This window comes from Anarhichas minor, unplaced genomic scaffold (assembly GCF_050575085.1).
Source record: "Anarhichas minor isolate MPS153535 unplaced genomic scaffold, ASM5057508v1 ptg000021l, whole genome shotgun sequence".
Classification (NCBI taxonomy): Eukaryota; Metazoa; Chordata; class Actinopteri; order Perciformes; family Anarhichadidae; genus Anarhichas; species Anarhichas minor.
The window spans coordinates 2413637-2438836 of record NW_027466467.1 but is presented as its reverse complement, the minus strand read 5'-3'; the positions used below and the strand labels follow the sequence as shown (position 1 = coordinate 2438836).

The window sequence follows — 25200 nt, the reverse complement described above, 5'->3', positions numbered from 1 at the left end:
CATGTCTTAGTCGGAAAATGAAATATCCAAACAGAATATGATGTTTACATGAACCACATCAAATTCAGAATAATAGTGAATTATTAGTGTGCGTGGAAACGTAGTCAATGAGAGCGAGAGAGAGAGAGAGACATTTTAAACTTGTCCTGCCCTGCATTGCCTCCACTGTCCCAAAGCCACGCCCATATTCCCTCATCCACATTTCGATTGGCCAAGCTGCCAGCAACAGTCTGCTCTCCATCCCCTCTGTTTCCCCCTTCGCTCTCTCTCTCTCTCCCTCTCTCTCTCTCTCTCTCACTCTACATGCAGCGCAGCAGTGAATGAAACCAGTCAGACACAAGCTGTTCAACAGAACAGCCTCTCTCTCCCCCTCTCATCATCTCTCTCTCTCTCTCTCCCCCTCTCTCTCTCTCTCTCTCTCTCTCTCTCTCTGTCCTTTCCCGTCTCAGGAGCAGACAGTCGGTGGAGCATCGGCACAGGAGCGGGAGCGACAAGGCGGAGGGGAAGAGGACAAGCCCACCTCGCTGTGACAGCAACATTAAGAGCGGCACAACAGTCAACTGTAGTGCAGCTCGAATCAACACAGAAGCAACAGATTGCCCCCAGTTGCAATTGTTGCTGCAACTGATGCTCTCTTCTGGGCTTCGGAAACGAAGCAGATGTGTAGCAGCAGCTCCCGCAGCTGATGCCTCCTGTTGTTTTTTTGAAAGTCAGTTTCGTCCGTGCGAAATAAGAAATGCTTTGAGCTCCGGCGAGGAAACGATGAGCAACAGAAACAGAGAGCTTTGATTCAGTCGGAAAGCAACACGTTTCGTCAACGTCGCCGCCTACCACCAGCGTCTCCTCCCATCCTCCTGGTCTTTCATTGAAGAAGAGGAAGAACTGGCACGCGAGCTGTAGAATGCACAAATAGGGGGAGGATGTCAGACTGACATCCAGAGTTCAGGGAGTTTTGCTGTGAGGCGGAAAAAGAGCAAGATCGGGTTCTTATCAGTGTGAGGAGGCAGGTGAGACGTCCATAAGTCCTTCAGACCATCACTTGGACTTCTGAGGACAACGAGGGACCGGATGGGAGGTGCACCGGCACCTTCCTGAGAACGGAAGCAAAACAAGAATCCAAAAAGTAGAGAACAAATGACAGGAAGTCAGAGTTGCATCTCTTCTACGCACAGATAGATGCTCAGTTAAACAACAAAAACATTTAAAAGAAAGATATCATTTATCAGAACACTCAACCTCATCAACAACCGACAGAGATATCGCACTCAAAGAAGGATGTATTTGCATCACTGGAGGTTGCATTTCGCCTAAACGTGCAAAGAAACATCAAAATCATTTGTTCAACTTCTTCCGCCAAGTACGTTTTTGCACCGATTTCTTCTTTTTCTTCAGGTGCGAGCCTCTTTTGGGAGGGTTCTTGCTTGACTCTTTTTCTTTTTTTTCCGGGGTGAGGTGGATCTGCCGTGGGGGGCAGCTGACAGCCGTCCAAGACGCCGCGAGCCGTACTCCGCGTGAAGAATGCCCAGCCGCGCTTGGCCAAGCCGGCCGACCCGGGCCCGACGGCGGGCCTCTACATGGAGCGGTCGCAGAGCCGCATCAGCCTGTCGGCGTCCTTCGAGGCCCTCGCCATCTACTTCCCCTGCATGAACTCCTTCGACGAGGATGACGGGGGTGAGTGGTGACACACGCACATGCACACACACACACACAGTGAGATTGATGGAGTCATACATAAAACATAGTACACAAAGGCACGAGTTATTTGTCACCTGTCTGCAGGAAAACTGGGGTTGAGTGTTTTGTAAATCTGTCAGAGGACAGTCTTTTTGATTGTAGTTTTCGTTCAACATGTGCTCGGTTAACGGACCGTGCTGCCCACCGGCTAACGTCACAAGCTATCGGATATGTTGTTCAATTCAATCCGTGACACCCGGGGAATTGTTTCAGCCCTTCCAGTCACTCATTAGGTAAACATACCAAACATCTTCTTGGTCCGGCTCCTAAAATGCAACGACTTGTTTATTATTATTTAATCAGATGAGTAAAGTAAGCTGAAACTAAGATTTATATGTTTTTGGTATGTGTCGTGTATGTGTGTGCAGGCACGTGTGTGTGTGTGAGACAGAGCCTGTACACACCTGTGTGGTTATGTCAGGTTCCCCATGATGAGATTGCCGGTAGGATCAAGTATTTCCTCCAATCGGGTGCATCAGATGATGTAATTCATTTTGCTCTGAACTGGTATTATTGCTACATTACTTCGGATTTCATGTCACACTAATCCTGTCTGGGAAAAAAACGTGCAGTACTGGATTGTCTCTCCCGTTACGATTAAAGTAAACGAGAAAAATTTACAGCATGTTTATAAAAAGGACCTCTGGAAAAATGTTTGACAGGAATGTGTACGTGCAGGTTTTTACTCTTAAAGCTACAGTTGGTAACTTTACTACAACATATTTTTGGTCACATTTGCTCAAACTGTCAATTTATTCCGACAGTAGTACCCAAGGTAGATCATCTGTGAGCTCCTAATGGCATTTGGAAGAGAAACGACCAATCAGAGTTGAGTAGTCTCTAACGAAGCTGTCAATCAGCTCGTGAACTCTGATCAAATTGTCAAATTTAGCAGCGTTGATCAAATATGAGTCAAGATTATTTTACTGCGTTCCCTTCTTCTCGCCTCAAAGGTTTCAGAAACATATTTAATTGTATAGATTAGCTGTAAAATTGCTTCGGCCGGTGGGCGTTGGTTGGTTTTGGCTCGACTGTTTTCAACATTGCAGCCAAGTCACAAACTTTCGTTGTGACTTTCGTCTCATAAGAAGTGGACGTAGTCATCGGGACGTCACCCATTAGTTTGTGGACTGCCGGTTTGAAGCCTTGAATACGATAAACGGAAACCTCCGGTTCTGCTGAGTGAAATCAATGCTGCTGTGTCTTCAGACTTGCATTCTCTCTAATGTCCAGCAGGGGGCGACTCCTCTGGTTGTATAGAAGTCTATGAGAAAATGACTCTACTTCTCTCTTGATTTATTACCTCAGTAAACATTGTAAACATGAGTTTATGGTCTCAATCTCTAGTTTCAAGTCTTCTTCAATACAGCATGATGTTCATTTAGTACATTATGGTCCATTTAGAGTCAAACAGACCATAAAGCAGGGGATGCTTTAGGGCGGGGCTTACTGTGATTGACAGGTCGCTGCCACGACTAGAGCTGTATACAGCGTCTCTACGTCACTCCTCTCCATTTTAAATATGGTAACTTCCGTTCATCGGTTGCAAAAAAGCCAAGACGACGCCAAATTGATGCTTCACAACCACAAACCAGAAGGGGACGTCACGATGAATTTAAAGTATTATTCCAGCCTAGAAGTACTGGTTGCACTGGATTTAACAGGAACTTGAAGGCAGCAGGTGATATACACATTGGGTAGATGGGAGGTTTGGCCCAACAGCAAACTATTGCCCCGTGCCCCCGAACAGTCAAACTCTGGTATATAGCAAATCTGCATCACCAACAATTCCATAATAACGATGTAAAAACACACAAGAGAGAACAAACGGCCGCAGCACGGTCAGCAGTAATCTCGTGATTTTTCTTTCACACAGTCGGACCTTGTTGGAACAGCTGGGAGTCCAGCAAAATATTCTGCTTGGCTGAAAACACAGATTTATTTACACAGCAAATCATTTTCAATCAAAACACTTGAAAATAACCAAACCGTTCCACTCAAAGCTCTGAGAGGGGCAGCTCATTACCTGGAAACATCTTGTGCACCTTTTACATGTGCTGCTTCTCAGCAACACAAAACAAATATGGGCAACTAATTGCTTTTGTTCAGTCCAATTCTCAGTAAGACATCCGAGCTGGAAGAATGAAGAATTTAAGAGGCGAAACGGCTGTTTTTCAGACAGTGGAATCGACTTATTTCCATGAGTGAACACGGTATTTGTCCTGTGGTCTTACAGGGGCGTGTGCCCTGTAACAATCACAGATAACTGCTGTGCAGTCAACTAAGATCGCCCTTAATCACCCGGGTTAAAGTCAATATCATACCTGTGCCAGTAGAGCTAATCCCCCCCCAAACATTGAGTCAATGTCCTCAGAGTTAAGGTGCTCCTAAACCACAGGTCAACAACTCCATAACCTTCAGCTTTCACAGATTTGTATACGACTTGTCCTTTCTCCCTGTGAGTCTTTGGTACTCTCTTCTGCCCTCTTCATATCAGGTTCTCAGTGACATTCATAATCAAACGGCGCCAGCAGGTTTTACCCAATTTTTGGTTGAATCAGATCATGTGCAGAACGGCTTGAGTTGCTCTTCTGATTATAAAACACCAACAAAGAAGGGCGAACGAAGACGGCAAACGTTACTACGCCTTTCAACCTCATCGAAGGCAGCGCAGACCAGATCTACTCCTTCCTTTCACAATAAAAGCCCTAGACCTATACTATTCACAGGGAGGTAATTCGCATTTTCGAGTCGTTAAATCTCCAACTCCCCGGTGTGAAAAGGCCTTTATCCCCCTTTTCCACTGCATGGTTAGTTTAGAATCACCCTCGGTGTAGGCGGGACCCGGTGGCACTGATTACGAGCATCAAGAATGACTGCCGACCTATCTGATGGTCTCGTTTACTTATGAAGATCGTACATATGCTTCAGTATTAAACTGAGACCAGTTAAAAGTTCCTCAGAGCACACAGTTATTAGGAAACACACACACAGAGAAAGATCGCCTCCCCAAAGCTCATTCACATCATCACCGGCCTGCTGTGTGTGTTTACTGACGCTAACCAAAAAAAAACAGCCTGATGAAGGGCGGCATGCTGGGAACATCACCTGTATGAAGGTGTGAATCACTTTCTGTACGTACACCTGGGGACAGATTTCAACCCGCCCGACGCTCTCTTGTTCCTCTGGACGTCCCTGAACAACACACAGTTGTACACCAGTGTGTACGTAACACGTGAATACCGAGCCTCACGCTAACACAAACACACCAGGATGAACACTCATGCATTCACAGATATAGCTCTCACTCGACACACACATGTAGGATTCTGGGTTCACCTGAACCTACACAAGTCCCTAGACACACACACACACACACACACATATGAAAGCAGTGTGTGTGGTAATCAGAGCGGAGCGGCAGGCTGCGGTTTGTGGCTCTCAGTCTAATTAAATGCTAATATGGCAGCCGATTGTGGCTGACTGCAGCTAAATAGAGGCCTGATTGCAGGTTAATTCTCTCTCTCTCCACTTCTCTGTCTGAATGTCTCTCTGTCGACCCTTTGCACTCCGCGGTCTTAACAATCCTGTTTGCAGGTTAACTGTCTTTCCACCTTAAATTGCCTTTCAATCACCCTTTTCTCCTCTCCTTTATTTCCACTCCTTTTGCTCTTTTTGTTTCACTCTTTCACTTCAGTTTGTCTCTTTCACTGACAGGACAGGAAGTGTGTTCTCATGGTTGCAGAGCATCAAGTGAAGTAATAAAACTAGGATGAACAAGGGGCTGTTGTTGATGCGTGAAATCACTTTGAATTACTCTTAGTGGCTGACTTTGAAGACCGGAACATTTGGCATTATCGCCATATAATTGAGGATGTTCTCATACGACCTTTGTAGCTATACTTACAAAATGATTGTGCTGTTATTTGTAGACATCCCGCAAAAATTGCATGTAGTCCGCGTAATCATGAACCAGGAAGTGTTTCAACTGCAGAAACCCAGACAGTGCGTGTCAAACAGAAACACCTCTCCCTCCGCTGGTCGTGCCTCGTGTGAAACGAGAAGTCAACGTTGACTCATTTATTTGTTCAGCTTAATGTACTACTTTGCCATTTAAAAAAATATATAATATTAAGATATATCAGAAAACAAGAAAACCTGAACTAGAAAACAAAATCATATGAACGAAATATTTTCAAAAATTAGACGAGGTATAAAAGAAAAGTGAAGATCCACGTATAAAGATCCACACATTATATAGAATTTTCTATAAATGCAGGATGATTTGTCTCCTGTATTATGAGACTTCATTACTTTTAGCAAGGTGGAACTAATAAACTTACTTTGCTCTTATAAACGGGCTCCAATTCAGTACTAATAGCGAATAGCAATGCATTCACACTGTAGAGATCTATGTCAACGTTATCTCACTCTTTACTGTCTCCTTGGCAGAACAAATGAAACATAAATCACAGCTTCTATCCCTGACCTCAATTACAGTTTGCTGTTTTTCCTTTCTGTTCTCAGATCTCTTCAGACGATCAGCAGACAGAACACACACACACACACACACACACACACACACACACACACACACACACACACCTTATGTATGTGTAATCGAGCAGCGCAGGTGTCAGATTTCGCAACTCTTGGTGACAGACTGACAGCTGATCTGATTCTCCACATTAAATGTAAAACATGAAAAATCAAATGTGTCTCATCACCTGTCTAATATAAAGCAACGTCCAAACATCCATCCGTCTTAAAGGAGAAATCTCCCAAAAGTCATAATGTTTACAGTAATGTCCGTTATTCCAGAAGTTTGGGAAATGTTGCAAAAATTCTGACTCTTCAGGTAGCATATAGAGTCTATGAGAAAATGACTCTACTTCTCTCTTGATTTATTACCTCAGTAAACATTGTAAACATGAGTTTATGGTCTCAATCTCTAGTTTCAAGTCTTCTTCAATACAGCATGATGTTCGTTTAGTACATTATGGTCCATTTAGAGTCAAACAGACCATAAAGCAGGGGATGCTTTAGGGCGGGGCTACACGGTGATTGACAGGTCGCTGTACGCGTCTACGTCATTCCTCGACATTCCAAATATGGTCACGTTCTTTCATTGCTTCTAAAAGAACCCAACATGGCGACAGCCGTAATCTAAGATGGCGACGGCGAAATCGCCAAAGGCTTCATGACATCAGTCCACAAACCGATGGGTGACGTCACGATGACTACGTTTGCTTCTTATAGACAGTCGATGGATTTTACCTAAAACTAACCAAGTCGATTTTTTTGCAGAAACCCCGCATGCGCACGGAACGCTTGTGTTGCAGGACATACAAAAAATCCCCAAAAATGAACCGTTGTATGAGGAAACGTTGCAGATGCATATTTTATTTTATGCATTCGTGTGCAACTTGATCCCACCGGAAGACATGCAAATAACAGCTTTTCACGTGTCTTTTAACGCCACGTTAACGTGAAACGATTATGTTTAGGCAGCAAAACCTCTGTAAGTTTAACATTATGTTTGTGCTTAAAAGAAGTACGCTAACTAATTAAAAAATGTCTGAAACAACGTAACAGCAAACACCCTTCACAAATGCCACTAACGTAACTTAACAAAACAAAACAATTTAGGACACTGGTCTCAACTCCTGTGTTTGTTTGCACATCTTCATAAATTACTTTTCCCATTTTATCGATAACGACATGAAGCAAAACTACTACGCACGGAAAAAAATGGCCTCAGACAGCAAAGGTACGACGCTAAAAGCTGTTTTTGAACAAGTAATGGTTTAAATGTTTTCGGGAGGATTTCTTTCTCCTCTCAGGCTTGTTCTTGTTCATTCTGATCTTCCCATTAATCAGGTGGTGCTGCTGCTGCTGCTCAGGGAGACTAATTGAGTCTATACTTCTTCGTGTGAGTGTGTGCTGCTGTAATTCTCTTCTTGTAAGAACCAAATGTTCTCACAAAAAGGGAAAAATCAGGAATGAGGAGTTCTTTTTTTTCGGCCCCTCACTTCCTTAAGCAGCAGATTTAGGACAAAAACTTGGGTTCATGGTGAAGAATAGAACTAGGATAACTTTTAGGCTGAATCTAAGCTTATATTTTATAGGTGTATGTTTCTGTTTCTGAGTGTTTGTATCGGTGTGCATGATACAGATATTAGTCCCAGAACGTTTAAACTCTGCAGGAGCCATGTTGTCCCTCCCAAAAGTCCTGGCTTTTTGGTGAACTTATGAGGGACAGTGTGAAGTACGAGCATGCATCAGATATAGTTATAGCTGGTAAAGTAATGAGATGTCATGTATTGTGGGAGGATCGGGAACATTGGGCTTCATCAGAGGAGGTATGGAAGGAGAGTGAAGGGAAGGAAGCATGAGAGGACAGCAAATAGAGAGGAAGGGACAGGAGGACGGAGGGACAAATGTAAGGGTTGGGAGTGATGCATGCTGGAGCAAAGGTGGAGGGAGTAAAGAAAGAGGGGATGAAGAGTGGATGGAAAGAGGAAGCTAGGATAGGAGAAGAAGAAAGGTGAAATGGAGGAGGTGAGACCTGAGGAATTAAAATGCTCGTTGCTCTTGTCTTTTATCTCTCCTTCCTCTTGCATCCCACGTCTTTCTCCTTTCCTCAATCACCCCCCCCCCCCCCCCCCCCCCCCTCCTTCCCTTCATTGCATCATCACTCAAATTCTGCGTCTTCATCCCTGCTGTCAAGTCACATGGAGGACAAAGAGGGAGACAAAGGAAACGCATACACACAAAAACAAAATAGGCTTCCGAGTTAAAGTAAATCTTATAACTCAAAGTCGTCTTTTTAATGAAAAACACGGCGAAAAGATTTCTGCCTGCAGGAGTTCTGCAAATGTGGCTGCATGAATATATCGTACCAAAAAATGAAGGCGGAAAGATGCATGAAGCCGATGTCACAGATATTAGTTATAGAGGGGAAAGAATGGAAGGAGAACGAGGGAGGGGGGGCGAGAGGAGGAGCGAGGTCTCTGGTGAGCCTCTAAGTTGGAGAGATGACCCAGAAAAGTCAGGAGTCCAAAAAGGACTGCCAGCAAACGAGGTCTATCTATAGGGAGCAAGGAGGAGGTGAAGGCTGCAGGTGTTCATTTGTTGTACGGAGCCATAAGGCGGCGTGTTGTATTCCGGAGCACTAACAACGGTTGTGGTTGTTGTTTCAAATGCAGTGTTTCACGCCAGGATGTGGAAAAGTAGCACCATGTGGCGGTACTCACAAGCGGAACCCTCCGGTTCTGCAGGGTGAAGACAATGCCGAAGTGTCTTAAAACATTCTCTCTAGTGACCAGCAGGGGGCGACTCCTCTGGTTGTATAGAAGTCTATGAGAAAATGACTCTACTTCTCTCTTGATTTATTACCTCAGTAAACATTGTAAACATGAGTTTATGGTCTCAATCTCTAGTTTCAAGTCTTCTTCAATACAGCATGATGTTCATTTAGTAACTTATGGTCCATTTAGAGTCAAATAGGCCATAAAGCAGGGGATGCTTTAGGGCGGGGCTTACTGTGATTGACAGGTCACTTTCACTACCAGAGCCGTATACATCACTCCTCCGTAGTCCAAATATGATCACTTTGATGGCAACGGCCAAAATCCAAGATGGCGACGGCCAAAATGCTAAACTCAAGGTTTCAAAACAGCCGTCCACAAACCAGTGGGTGACGTCAAAACGACTACATCCGCTTCTCTTATACAGGTTATGAACCGGACCAGAAACTAGTAATTAAATAACAGGAACATTGACAGCAGCGTGATGTGCCACCAATTGAAGAGCAGCGATACACATCGCCATTTTCCGTGCACTTTACTGCTCACACTCAACATTCTTCTTCTATGGTGATAACGAGGGCACATGGAGATCCAAACAGATGTTCCGTAGGAGGAGATGCAGACAAGGAATAAGATGGAGGAGGATACAAGGATGGAGGGAGGCGGAAAATGAAAGCGTGGCCAGAAGACATGAGTCTGAATGGTGCGCTCGTAACAGGCCCCGGCTGTCCTGACAGGCTGCTTTGTGCCAGACTGAGAGCAGGAAGTCAAGTTGTCATGTGGGCTTCGAGTGGAGACAAAGCCACACGAGACGAGCTCTTCAAACATACCCTTACATAATGAATGAGAGTGTGATTTCATTCTTAATGCCGCAGCCGGTTAACATCCGTGCTTTGTGTGGTAATGACAGGAAAATCACCGAGAGGCAATTTTGAACGTGTAGATCTGCCGAGCTCTGACAGCCGCCTCCCACTGGCCCTGATGACAGGTTAAATCCTCCCTTCCTGCTCGGGCTGCTTGCAAATTCTTCTGATACGAATGTCAGTTTGTAATGAAATAGAAATATTAGTTAAGAGAGGGTCTTTCTTCATATCGTCTTGTCATTTTTCATCTTCTCCCTCTGCCTCTATTTGTGTCTTCCGCTCCTCGTCTTCTTCACGCCTTTGTTAAGGTTCCTCCCTTCCTTCTTACATTTTCCTCTCCACTACTCTCCTATGTCTCCTCTCCCCGTGTCACTCGTCTTTTCATCAGCCTCTCCGACTGCACCTCTCCTCTTCAGCCTTCACCTCTCATCGCCTCTAATTTTCATGGCTTCTCCTTCACCTCCTTGTGTTCGTCTCTCCTACTTACCTCTCCTTACACTCCCCTCTCTCCTTTCTTGTTCTGCTTCTCTGAGTCACACTCAAAAATGACCAAACTTGAAGGAAAAATACTTGGATTATCTGTTACTTTGGCATTGTTATCGGTTAAGGTGACATTTGTACTCTCCAAAGTGAGCGCTAAGATCTGGGAATGTGCAACGAATCGCATTAATATCGTCACCGATGCATTCAACATTCTCACTGTCAAATGACCCTATAAGCTTGGAACTATGACGCTCTACGCTCTCTGCGGCCGTTTCAGGGTCGGCGTGTCAGTTTCCGCTTTGTTCCATGCATAGGGTCTAATACAACAATAAATAAGATACGATTGTCACGTAAAATAAGTACAAAGTACAGTACCCTCCGACATCTGTGCAATATGAGGATGCCATACTTCCCTCCAGTGAACTTGTGATTTGTAAGAGATTGGGTTGAATTCCACAAACCCATTGGTATGAAATCTGAGTTTCTCACACACGCATGTGCACTTTTTGATGTACTAATTTGTCCTCAAAGCCGTGACAGCATCAAAGACTCCGCCTAATGGTTCACAACCACACCGTTCCCCCCACTGCTTGTTTCACTGGTGCAGCGCTGCGAAATCAAAGAGAGCGACACCCCTCAACTCTCATGTTTCTGATCCCTATTTCATCACAGAGCAATGGAGCCTCTTGCAATTCATCAGTGAAACCGTCTTTGGTGAAATGCTGATAATTAGATTTTTGTAAGTTGAAGTTGGAATTAGAGAGAAGCTTTAATGAAATGGAGTTTGCGTAATCATGTGATGTGATTACCAGGTCCCTTTAATGAATATAATAGTTATAATTTGCTCACATCACACGGGCGTTTCTTTGCTGTGTCGCTAAATAATTTCAACGTCAACGTGCACATCATCTCTAATTTAATTTTCTGTGTTATTATCATGTAGGAAAGTGCATTAACACGTGCAATGGGGTGACACGATCTCTGATCACACCTGCATGCTGCAGAGAACATCCCCCTCTGCTTCAGTGTTAATTAAGGGAATGTGAGGACATGCAGGATCGCTGTAAAGGTGCCTTTATGGTGAGGCATAAAGCTGCGAGAGGGGCGAGCAGTAAAAGAGGCACTTTTCTCCACATGCAGCACTTTATAGATGACTGCCGCCTCGTCCAGTTATTATCTGGTAAGATGCTGTTTGTTGCTCGCTGTGCTTATGAGTGTTTTGGGGGGCGTTCGAACGCACAAGATTTGCCATCTTTGTTTAAAGATACACTCGCTGACTTTGTTGTTGTTCTCACCACATCGTCTCTCAGCTCAGGGTTGATATATTCAACCCGGTCGCCAGAGAAAAATATTGTAGGTTTCTGCAAACTACGGGATTCGTCCAATGTACCCACGTAACTTTCAATAACGGACGCTCGATATACTTCGTCACTCGCTCTCACACAACGCAAAAACGTCCACATTCAACATGAACTCGCTTTGAACTCGTGGTGAGAGAGGTACTGGAGGGAAATTGGAGTGGGATGTCGGAATAATAAAAAGAAATCAGCTCTTGATCTGGGCACAAAAAGGATCGATTGCGTCGTTGGACTGGATACATTTACTAAACTACTTGGTACTGAGGTTTTATCAGTCGATACCTCAAAGGAGCAGCATGTGGCATTTAGGGAGATCTATTTGCAGAAAGGGAATATATTATTAGAAAGTATGTAACCACCAGTATACAGCCACAGAGTCAGCATAGAGAGGAGGCTGGGGTGGATGGAGGTCAACAAAATGTAGGTCCTGTTTCCTCCCAAACCAGCAGGTCAACGGTAGAGTCTTGTAACTGTGACCATGTCCCAGTCATTTTACACCGAGGCATGATCGTTCCCTAAACCAAACTAAGTAGTTTGTCCGACTAAACCTGAAACTGTCGGATCGGTTTCAGAAAGCACAGACAAACTATGATAAGTGCATCCGAGCACAAACTCATTTATTGTGATGTTTCACATCTTAACGATGGAAATTCCGAACTTTATTTCTTCTAAAAGTTACTTTTTAATATGCAAAATGTTTCAGATCTCTTCCTGCGTCTGTTGCACCACACTCTATGGTTTGCAGCCTCACACCTGTTAACAAAGTGTCTCTGACTCTGAGTCCAGTGGAGCAACACAGTGAATTATCAAGAATCACAACAAAGAAAGCACCACGACATGCTGTCATCTGATCCAATGAACATTTAAAACCAGAACAGCTGTTAGGCTTTCAGGGTGTATAAAGCACTATGGGGGGGGGGGGGGGGGTCGGTGAAGTTAACTTTGAAAATAACTTGTTATGGTTATTGCTTGTAAAAAAACACAATAAAATACTGAACATTGTTTGTGTAACATATTCTGGAGGAGGTGTCCTCACACACATGGTGTCTACTTGGCATCAGGAGGTCTTCTGGAGCCCATTTCTAACATCATTGAGTCATAGTTTAGTATTCACAGCAGCATTTCCATTTCCACAAAGTCCTTGCTCAGACATTTTCTTAATTTTGAAAAGTCCTTGCTGGAGCCTCTTCCTCCGTTTTGGAGACAGTTATTCCTCCCCTCTGCCCTGCGGACTCAACACAGACTTTGGCGAGAACAAATCACCACAGTGCCAGATTTAATAGAGGATCGAGGACTATGTTGTGTGTGTGTGAGTGTGTGAGTGAGTGCTAACACAAGTGATTTTCTTGCTTGTGTAGGTGTGTGTGTGTGTGTGTGTGTGTGTGTGTGTGTGTGTTCTTGGTCAAAGATCCAGCCAAGATCATGTTAAATTTATTTCATTGGAAGCACCAACAGAATTGCTCCCCCCTTAAAGTGATTTGTTCTCCTCTCAGCAACACAGTAAAACTGTCCAGTCATGGCTCCCGAGTAGAGGAGAGAGAACGAGGACACGGAAAGCCCAACGACTGGAATTTATATTCAAATGAATGAATTTCATCAAGGTTTTCTAAGTACGTCACAAAGACGCATTCATCTATTAATCTGAGCAGAAACCTCTTCAGTGTATCTGGATGTTTATTTGCATTCACTCCAGGTCCTGTCAGGCTGTTCTGTACTATAGTATCCCACGAAAACAATTCGCTCGTAATAATCGTGAATAAGGGAGAGGTCGGGGTGAAAGGGCGACTCCATAGACACCGGACATTCACCCAGGAGGCCGTTGTTCGTGTCTTATATGAAACCAGAAGTCAACGTTGACGTATTAGTCACATAACGTCTGTACTTAAAGTGTCAATCTCAAAGATGTTTGTTTAAATAATTGTCTGTTAAGTCACTATCTATCGCCAAAGGAGGTAACACAGTGGTGAATGAGCTTCTGGCCTACTGATGAAAGTATTGCAATATTTATACATTTGCAGTATTATGAACTGGGTGCCTGTAGTGACATTCCCAGAAAAAAATGCTCTGTTATAGTTTTTCTCCATTGCATACATGCAGAAAATTGATCTATGCTCAAAATTTTTGTCTTCTACTGGATGTAACTTAAACATTGTAACTAAGCACCTGAATAACCTCAAATATAGGTAGAAACCAGAGCGATGCACAAATACGCTGCTTCAAACTACTTTATTTATTTATTTATATTCATTGAGAGCATCTCTGTGAGAAGTCAGAGTGTGATCTAACTTCTCTACTTGGTTATGAACTACGTCTTTAGAAACGTCTTTAAATCAAGTGGGAGAAGAGAGTTTATTTTATGCTCGTTTGTCTCAGTGAAGATAAATACAAGCATAGTAATTCTCTTGGAAATGCGTTTGTTGTATTGCTTCAGCGACAATAGTACTTAATGTTTGGAGGAGCAGAAATATGGGACCTTTCTCTCTTTCCTCACTTTTATTACCACACTTTAGTGACGCTGTCAGCCTCTCACTTGATCTCTTTCTACCTGTACCTCTTCTCTCTGTCTCCACTTCCTGTCGCTCGCGCTGGCTCGTTATTTTTAGTTCTCGTTTGTGTCTTGACGGAGTTTTAATGGGGTCCCTCCGTCTATATCCTGCTGTCTCTCCATCAGCATAGAAACAAATGTCTCAAAGTTTGTAGAAAAAAAACACATTATAAATCAGACAACAATCTCCCGGTGTGTATATATATATATATATATATATAAAAACATTAATAACACAAACCAATTTGTATGGAAATGATATGCACTGGAGATGTGTAAGCCTGTGTAAGTAAATAATGAATGGACATCCGGACGTCAGCGTCCTCGTGTCCTTCCTGCTGTCGCCACACTCAACACGTCCCGGAGGAGGATTCAGGGAGGGAAGGAGGATGCAGGGAGGGAAGGAGGATTCAGGGAGGGAAGTAGGATGCGGGGAGGGAAGGAGGATTCAGGGAGGGAAGGAGGATTCGGGGAGGGAAGGAGGATTCGGGGAGGGAAGGAGGATTCAGGGAGGGAAGGAGGATTCGGGGAGGGAAGGAGGATTCGGGGAGGGAAGGAGGATGCAGGGAGGGAAGGAGGATTCAGGGAGGGAAGGAGGATGCGGGGAGGGAAGGAGGATGCAGGGAGGGAAGGAGGATGCAGGGAGGGAAGGAGGATGCAAGGAGGGAAGGAGGATTCAGGGAGGGAAGGAGGATGCGGGGAGGGAAGGAGGATGCAGGGAGGGAAGGAGGATGCAGGGAGGGAAGGAGGATTCAGGGAGGGAAGGAGGATGCAAGGAGGGAAGGAGGATTCAGGGAGGGAAGGAGGATGCGGGGAGGGAAGGAGGATTCAGGGAGGGAAGGAGGATGCAGGGAGGGAAGGAGGATTCAGGGAGGGAAGGAGGATTCAGGGAGGGAAGGAGGATTCAGGGAGGGAAGGAGGATGCAGGGAGGGAAGGAGGGTGCAGGGAGGGAAGGAGGATGCAGGGAGGGAAGGAGGATGCAGGGAGGGAAGGAGGATGCAGGGAGGGAAGGCGAAGGCCGACTGAGGCTCAGCCGAAGTCCTCGCAGTGTTACAAATTCATGACCGCTTCACAATCTGTGGCCACATTTCATTTTTTACTCTACATGTTTAGAGTGATACAGAGTGACCTAAGTAGATCAAAAGCGCATTAAGTAATGTGCGTATCTGCAATAATCTGTATATAAACATACTGTATATATATCTATACCTTACAGAGCGGATACAATTCATGTAGCTTTGCTTCTGCCTGGATCAAGGGAGGACTTGATGATATCTGGTTCAGGACTGTCAAAGGACTATACGGGAGATTGTCTGGCACGCATGAGTCAGAAATCAGATGTTCACCTGAAGACTGCTACGTAATGTCTCAAGACTTCACTGCTGTGAATGAGAGAAATCTGTTATTTTCTGATTGCTTCATGGCGGTTATACGTTCTAACGCACAAAACATCAAACACAACCGATGATTTGTGTGTCGAGACAGACGCTCTGCATTCGTTACAGCAGCAGTAAATACACTGAACAGCAATGATGTAAAGGAACCTTTTTGGTTCTTGAAAAGTAGTTCCAGGCTCAGAGGTGGAGCGGTTAGATCCCCGGGCTGCTTCAGTCCATGTCGATGTGTCCTTGGCAAAAGACTGAACCCCAAAATGCTCCCGAAGGCCGTGTATGAATGGGTGTGAAAGACATGTTGTGAAAAAAGCAATTTGAGTGGTTGGAAGACTAGAAAAGTGCGACACAAGTCCATTTACCATTAAATTGGCCACAGCCATTTTAGTCTCCTGGATTTTTCTCTATCATGTTGACATTTATGGTTTTGAGTGAAATCTCTCAACAACTGCACGATCATTTTACCCACAAGATTCATGGAGCAATACTACTTGGCTAATGTTAGCATGCTAATACACTAAACTAAGATGGTGAACATGTTAAAGCTGCTAACATCAGCGTGCTAACGTGCAGTATTCAATCATTGGAAGATTGATTCTGTGATGTTCTAATCCTATTAGATGTAATGCAGCTCGACATTTTCATTTATCTGCATTTATTTAATGGTTTATTGGACCAAATGTATGTTGTATGAAATGTAAGAGCCATGAAAAAGAACCATTCAAGTGCCACGTGTGTGTGTGTGTGTGTGTGTGTGTGTGTGTGTGTCTAAAGCACACAGCAGGTCAAACCCAGTGCAGCAGGTTAAAAGGTCGTTAATGAACCGATGACGAATGAAGAATTTTATGACAGAAATGTACAATCGATGCATCAGGTTTAACCAGAGTATTGTCAGCTGCAGGCCCCCGATCAATAACTCCCTCACGTCATCAGGACGCTTCATTTACCCGAAGTGGAGACGATGGAAAACATCCATCCAATTTGCCGGGGACACTTTCTGTGTCAGCAAGGAGGAAGAAGTGATGGTGTGATGGCAATTCATAAATACACAAACACACGCCTGTATGAAGCACTTCCTCTTAACCAGATACACCTTGATGTTTAAAACATTAGATGTGTGCGTTTTTGGAAGAAAAGGCATTTGTTTTTTTGGCTGTTGGACAAATGGGCTTTTGGTCCGAAAGGGGCATTTTTGGGACTAACTATTTTAGGAATAACGGGCTGTTGGAAGACTGACATGACAAAAACGTAATAACTTTTCTGCATTGAGCCGAGATGTTCTGTTCAATGGTGTCCGTTCAATGTCAAACAGAGGCATGACTGAAACAAGAGAACTGTTTCATGCATTAAATGTTGCTCGACAGGCGTACCGTTTTCCATATTTCTCCATTCTAGCATCAGACGTAACATCAACATGAATCCAACCGTGTCCTTGAGCAAGGCATTCAACCCCTGGCTTCCCTCTGCAAGCCTGCAACTGTAACTGTTACAGTAGCTCCCCGGTGTTCAAAAATAGCACGGTGTGCTCAGTAAAAGCCTTCATTTGGAGAAAGCTTATCTACCAACAAAGTAATTAGCTCTGACTCTGTCTTCCAGCCCGCAACGCTCCGCTTTGCCCGTCGGCGGCGGTGCCAAGAGGTTTCTAAAAGCAGCCTTCATCTCCAGCCTCAGTAATCACTCGTCATCGGCTGCAGCACCTCCGCCAGAAAGTCATTTTTCAAATAAACGCTGCTCTCTCCTCTATCTCTCCTCAACCACCTCACGGCAGATTCTCTCTCTCATCCTGTAAAGAATGGGCCGACGGTGACGGAGCAATTTCACTCAGTGGATATTGCAGTACATCCATTTCATTTGATTTAACCATTTATTCATACATGGCGGGTTCGGACGTGCACCATTGCCTGCCCACTTCCCAGCAAAGTGTTGCTTCATTTTTGACTCAGGGACAGGATGGACTAGAGGTTTCACCCAATGATGATGCAAGGAATCGAGGGATGATTTGCTGCTCGGAGGAATAATAATAATAATGTGAGTGAATAGATAGAAGCAGGGGAAATGCAGTAGCTGTAATGTGTGCATTGATATTAAGGAGGATGAAATCCTTCAAGGTATTCTGTACCTCACCCCCAGAAAGATCTTTAGACTTCTTCTCCCAAAGACACAAAATCAGGTCAAGATAAAGCACATCCTGATGTTTGACGTTTGTAAAGTTGAGAGTTTTCAAATAAAAAAGGCATCCCAAGGAGAGAGCACTGACATTGTTAGGTCACTGTGCGAGAAGTGGAGTGTATTTATAGTGCCGTCAGGAGGTTTGGATAAAATCCTGCACCAAACGTCGGCTGTGGTAGGGATTGTTGTTTATGTAGAGAGGTGGAATAAATATAGAAATTACCATTTTCTATCTCTCCACATCCTTAAAAAAGACGTTCTTGCCATTAAACATAATCTGCACATCTTTGTGAACACAAGTCTTCGTCTTTCCTCCGTTTGCCCCTCAGCCGGGATGTTCTTCTGCCAGTAAATGTGACCACGGTGTGAGTCATGAGTTGATTGATTCAAAATGTCATTGATTGCTTAAGTAGTCCAGACACCCCATAAATCAGGGTCTGTTTATGGTCCCGGGGAGTCAAAGGTTTATGGGATTTCTCTTCCTACTCTCTTGGAATCATAATCTGTTGTGCAGCTGATTTCATCAGTAAAATACGAGCGGAGAAGACAAGCTTCCCGGAGAAGACAAAAAGGAAATGAATGTCCACCAAAAGTGAGGCTCGTGTGTATTTGATTTTTACTAATTGTAGAATGCTAACAGCCCACATGCACAATCACCTCCAGCACTGGGATTAAAACATGCCACAAAAATGCCGTCGCAATTTAAGATGTCACAAATTGTAATATTATTAAAATCACGTTCCCATGCAACAAAAAGTGAAAAGTGTTTTCGTAGCATTTTATTTGATATTTTGCCTAAATGACTCTGCTGGTTATTTACTGTGGCTCGCTAAGAGTTTGTTCACGTTCATTTATCCATCTTGTCTTTTCTACAGCAGCAGAGCCCAGAGCAAAACATATTTTTTACTGTGTAAACTATGAAACAATTTTAAATTGCAAAAATAAATTATACACAACTACAAAAGCAGAGCGATCTCAAATGAACTTAAATCTATCAAGTAAAGAAAACAACGTAAAAGCATTCTTGTCTTGTAGAAGTTTCAGTGACTTCCAATAGATCCTTAAGTATCTTTCTTATTTTATAATAAATCAACGTTGACGTTTGGTTTGACACTGTTTGTAGACATTTAGCTTACATTCTCAGGGGACATGAGTGGCTACGCTGGTAGAACATGTTCTGTACTGTATAAGTACAGGCTGTATCTGTGTTTTATCATCATGTAGGCCAGAAAGTGTGACAAACCTTTTCTGTCTCTTTGTCCGTCAGCGTGTTGGCCGGATCGGTTGGCTGAATGGGGAGCAGCTATTTTAGTGTCCGCTCTGCGTTCATTAATATCTCTCTGCTGGGAGACGAACTAATGAGTCCTGGCTCTCTGATCGCTTCATCACAACTTCTATGCGTCACGTCAGACACTTTTTGTGCTACATCACAGTGGGTGCTCCACATCACACGCTGTGAACCCCACATTCACCACTAACAGAGTGGGCTAGTCGAGTGGGATTTCACTTTCTTCAGTGCACACACTCATATTTACACGTTTAACAACAGTATAGGAAGGAATGCAATAAGTCTTTGCACATATTTGATCTTCAGAGGACACTGAGAGGACTTGTGGGTGTGTTGAAAGGAAGGAGAGAAATCAGGTCAAGCATACTTAACGATCCCTTGCTGACACACTGAGCAACCAGGTTTTTGTGTATGACTGGGCCAGATTTAAGATCCCAAACATCTGGAAGCAAGATAAACAACAACAGCTGGTCACAGAGGGGTAAAGTAGTCCGGCTTGGCTTTCCAAGCAGATGCTGGCTGTCCTCACATCTGTCTTCTTAAACACTTAAGCAATGTGTGCTTCAGTGTCTTTACCTGGAGCTGCTGCAGACTGCTCTCAAGGGGATCGTCTAATGTTTCTACAATCATAGAAATCATTACGTTATCATAATAGTTTTAAGATGCTATGATTACAAAAATAAATTCACTATGATGTAATAAATGGTTGTAAACACAATTCACCCCAAAATCAAAACTACATATTTTTACATACTATTTATCAATCTGGATGTCCAACATAAAAACTATTTGGCACTCAGCTTGTGGTGCTTGAAGCGCCAAAATAAAACATTTGAAAAACCCAACAGCAATGTGTTTTTCCAGAAATCATGACAACATGCTACGAGCATCGACTGTATATAAGAAGTAGACGTAGTCATCATGACGTCACCTATTCTTAGCTTACCGCCGTCGTCATGTTGTTTTTTCGCAACAAATAAATGGAAGTGTCCATATTTGGAATGAGGAGGAGTGACGTAGAGACACCGTATACGTCTCTGGTAGCGCCAGAGACCTGTCAATCACAGTAAGCCCCGCCCTAAAGCATACCCTGCTTTATGGTCTGTTTGACTCTAAATGGACCATAATGTACTAAATGAACATCATGCTGTATTGAAGAAGACTTGAAACTAGAGATTGAGACCATAAACTCATGTTTACAATGTTTACTGAGGTAATAAATCAAGAGAGAAGTAGAGTCATTTTCTCATAGACTTCTATACAACCAGAGGAGTCGCCCCCTGGTGGACACTAGAGAGAACGCAGCTTCCACATTGGCTTCACTCGGCAGAACCGGAGGTTGCTGCTTTAGTACGAGGGAACATTTGTATTTTCAATTTTGGGGAACTGTCCCTTTAACTGTCGCAACCTACGTAAGTCACTTAACCATAATTATATCACCAAATAAAGGCCACTCATCTTAACCCAAACCACAACCTGTTTCTTAACCTAACCAATGGTTGTGTTGCCTAAAGAGCAGGTTTTGCAGGCGTACTGATCGTTGGTGTTGCTGGACAAAAAAATAAGAATTACCATTTTCTAAAACCATCGCAAGAGGATACGTTGAATAAGAACATTTTTAAGACGGCCTTGGGCTGCAACGTTTTTTGAGTCTCCAAACCTGAATTAGTCATTAAAGTTAGAAAACACTTCTGTGTCTGAGGGCTAACATCTGTTCTATCTGCCTGAAGAATAGTTCATACGCTGCAACAGTGAGTCGTGTCCCAAAAGGGTACACGAGCAGCTGAGCTTTCTCACACTTTTTATAAACGACCGACCGGCAGAACGATGAGTACGAGATGCTGATAGAACGAGATGCAAAGATGCACACAGGCAGAGAAGAAGAAGAAAGCATCGCAGGTCTCATACGTGGAAAGTGAATCACGTTAGAAATGTTGTGAATAAGAGAAAGTGTCAACCTTCTGCATTTTAATCTTTTACCCTGATTGCCTGCTGAGATTGCCTTTCACTGCTGCAGAAGAAGCATGTTGAATCGGATTGAACTGAACTGAGATAATATCCACTCAGCGCCATGAAAGGGTCGCTGAGAAGCAGAGTGGCTCATGTGTCTGCAGCCATTATCCACTTGCTCCATTAGTTATGTAACTCCAGTCCACCTGAATACGCCACCAGTGACAAGAGGTGACAGCAGGTTACACACACACACACACACACACACACACACACACACACACACAAGCTGTTGCGGGAAATAGCATGCCTCTGTGTAAAATGGCTGTCAACGCAAGGTTTGTGACATTTGTGATATGTCGATATTTTTCCGGATGTCTTGTGAAGTTGTACACAGCGCAGTCATCTCAGTTGGGTTTTTACTGCAGTTTGTGACACACTCTGTGAGATGTAGTTTGCATGGCTCGGGTAGAAATCATGGATGATTTAGAGGTGCATGCCCGAAAGAAAAGGTCACATGTCTGGTCAGAAGGAGGAACACGTCTACTGTTAAACATTGTGAAATACTTGAATAGCAACAGGTTTTTGGATATGTGCAAATATGGCAACGGTGGCCTTTTGAGGACGTGTGGTTGAAGGAATGATGGATGAATGGTTCAATGAGTCAAAACTTCATATTATTACTATTATTATTATTATTATCCTAGCCGTAGGATGCACATCATTGGCGTTTTACGTCATCATCGAAGTACATACAGCTGCATGTAAACGGGGAATATTAGTGGAATATTCATTTTGATTAACCATATAAAGTGAGTCTTATCTTATCTGTCACCCCCTCTGGACGTTAGGTGCATTGCAGGCAGTTAATAGTGATTATATTTGTGTCACCATCAAGAGCCTATCTTCTCGTTTTAACAGTCAAAGAAAGTTGACGTGTCTGAGCCTCGGTGTGGTAATTGTGCAGACGTTCAGAGTCGCCCACAGACTGAAGCCTGTCAGTCTGTTCATCTGTCTTCCAGTGTGAGGGAGCTCACAGAGCTTTAAGGTCTGAAGCGTCCACCAGTTTCATTTGTGTCCCCGTTGCAAACACAAAATACATCTGTGTGTTTCTGTGGCTTGGCTGAGTGTTACAGACAAATGTCATGTTTCATGAGAAGTCTGACTTTGTGCAGACCTTTGACTGTTGATGCTGATGAGTAAAGCAGATTTGGTTGCCTGCAAATCCAGACGCAGGGTCAGGACTTTTGTTTTTCAACTAAACCTTTTTCTGTGGCTGTCCAGGTTTGCTCACTGGCTCTCACAAGCATTAAAAGTGCATCCTGCCCCAATTTTGTATTGCTTGTAATCTGCAGAGTTTTAGGCTTATGTCGCTCTAAAGCTCAGCGTAAATCTATCTGAATGACAGCGTCAGGTAAATGAAAACGGTCAATGCTGGTGTGTACTGCGTACACGTGAAGCAACTACACAGTCTCACGGCAGTGCGGGAAGTAGTCATGAAATGCAATCAATTGCTTTTGTGTGCAGGGACAAGAGTTGTCCGTGTTTTTCGTGTTGCTCGGAACGACTTTCTTTGGGACGACATAATGTTAAAAATGAAAGTTAGGTTTTGGAACGAAATCATGGTTTAGGCAACAAAACCAACAGTTGGGTTTCGGCAATAAACCACGAACAGTGATGAACAGTCTGGAGAAAAGCACCACCATAAAACCACAGCGCGGTGTTGAATACCAGTCAACACCTTCCCTCCCGTCCACCAATAGTCTTCTTGGATATTAAATACTACGTCACTCTGACTGTTGCTTCATCACAAAGATGCATTTAATTTGTGTTTCCACCACAAATAAGGCTCCTAATTGACGTTCCATTGGCATTATTTTCGTCCTCAGGAAGAAAGAAAACACGAAAAAGAAAGACTATTTGTGTCCCTGTACACCAACCAATAGATTGCATTTCGGTACTAGTCTGCAAACTGCCATGATGCTGGGCTGGACAGTCGTGTAGACGTATGACAGCGCTGCTGCTGTTCCACAGACTAACACTGGAGATAATATGGAACCAGTGAAGAAGCAGGAGCAGTAACCCAAATGTGCCAACGTCCCACGTGAACGATAGAAATAGCACCGTTCTAGGTCGCCCTTTAATAACTGCAGAACTGACTTCATGCCACTGTGCAGCTGGTGTGTGTGTGTGTGTGTGTGTGTGTGTGTGTGTGTAACTGACTTCTTAAAGCATTTTTCTTTCCATTAAGGTGATTGAAACTGTCTGCGGACAAAGAGAGAGTACAACATCGTCTGGATTTGATCCGTTGTAACGCAGGATCGCAAACGCCTCTGGAGGTGCAGGAGGGGCACAAATACACATATTTAATTTGATTGAATTTACCTTTAATCCACTCATTTTGTGGATTTTAATGCATTCATTCAGTAAGAAGACTCCCAGTTAAACACACAAAGCTCCATCATGAGACGGATTGCATTACCATTTTACAAAAATAGTGTTTGTGTGTGTGCGTCTCTGTCCTCACTATTAAAGGCAAACAACTTTCCCGTCCTGCCCTAAAAACAAGGTCAAAGACCTCGTACTGGAGAACTTCATTATCAACTCAACCTCTACGAACACGCACAAACACGCACACACGCACACACACACACACACACACACACACTCACACAGGACACCTTGCAGCCAGACAAAGGTCTCATTAAATGTGCCGCGCATCGATTTTGTGGTCAATTTTGCAACAAGATGTATGTCTCCACTCTGAGGAGGAAACGGGTGCTCTTGTCCTTGTTCTTGTTCTAATTATTCCTCATCACTGTTGTCGTCCTTTTTCTGAGGTCACAGCGGGACAAAAACACATAAAAAGCTTTGAATAAACAGTTTATACACAAACCTGGAGATTCCTTTCAATTTTTTATTTTATTTGCTGGGTAAAAAGCAGCAGCTGAATGTGTTTGTGTGCGTGTCCGTCTGTTTCCCTGCAGTGGACACGGAGGGCAGGAAGTTGAAGGGAGGCATCCAGAGGAGCACGGAGACGGGTCTGGCTGTAGAGATGCCCAGTCGGACCGTCCGGCAGGCGAGCCACGAGTCGATAGAGGACAGCATGAACAGCTACGGCTCCGAGGGAAAGTAAGTAACTCATCCTGCGACGACACGACCCTGAGTCTGACTAGAAGCCAGATCCAACACATTTTGATTCATTATTTTTGGTGACTTTTGCCTCTTATTGGAGAGCTGATAATATTGAGAAAGAAAGAGAACAAGGGGCAGCCTGGTGTCCTAAAGATTACATTCCCATTCAACAGAACATTGTCAATTACATCTCGGGGGAAACATTTTCTACCAGATTCGGTTTGTTTTTGACGCATCGCAAACACATTTTTAATCTTAGTCCAATGAAGTCTGCGTCGGGAAGAGGTCGGGATGGATGGGTGGCTCAAACAAACCAGCCCAACATCGAGGCAGTTCACGCAACAGTTCATGCAACAGTTCATGCAACAGTTCATACAACAGTTCACGCAACAGTTCACGCAACAGTTCATGCAACAGTTCATGCATCAGTTCATACAACAGTTCATGCAACAGTTCATGCAACAGTTCATGCAACAGTTCATGCATATTCTGACTGAGGTACACACACTCTGCTTTCTATGTCCTCTTCCTTATGTTTGTCCGGCATTGTTTTCCCTCCTAGTAGCTATCTTCTCTGTCTGTGTGTCTGAAGCATGTCTCGTTCATTTAAGAACAAGTTCTTTTTCTTAGACTTTGCACCCGGAAATCCATTTTCTTTTCCTCCGTAAATGTCTCCTGCTTGTGTGTTTCAATCATCCGTCAGACAGAAACAGTCAGCAGGGGTGGATGCCACACACAGAGAGCGACAGTGTACAGTAAAGCTCAGTGGAAAAGTGCCTGTGACATCAGCAATACTAGTGTACTACTACTGAACACACACACACACACACACACACACACACACACACACAGTGCCAACCTGGCTACCAGCTTGAATTCCTGCAGTTACGTAACGAGAGGAGGCAGACAGATTGGAGCTGGGAGCGTTTAAAGACACACAGAGGAGCGACGAAAACAAGGAGAGGTAGAGATT

The 25200-nt window shown here is 43.8% G+C and overlaps 1 protein-coding gene across 4 annotated transcripts in view; it reads left to right on the top strand.

The window, feature by feature from the left end:
- The first annotated feature begins 1301 nt into the window (after positions 1-1301).
- Positions 1302-25200, top strand: part of rims4 (regulating synaptic membrane exocytosis 4) — a 43465-nt gene continuing 19566 nt past the window's right edge. Inside the window, exons 1-3 of one of the 4 annotated variants that reach the window (XM_076096237.1) lie at positions 1302-1671; positions 21324-21333; positions 24096-24224. In XM_076096237.1, the coding sequence (XP_075952352.1) occupies positions 1575-1671; positions 21324-21333; positions 24096-24224 (236 nt within the window). In that variant the 5' untranslated portion in view covers positions 1302-1574. Of the gene's footprint in view, positions 1672-3329; positions 3338-13513; positions 13522-21323; positions 21334-24079; positions 24225-25200 lie in introns of all 4 variants that reach the window. The other 3 variants (XM_076096236.1, XM_076096235.1, XM_076096234.1) reach the window with 3 other exon arrangements.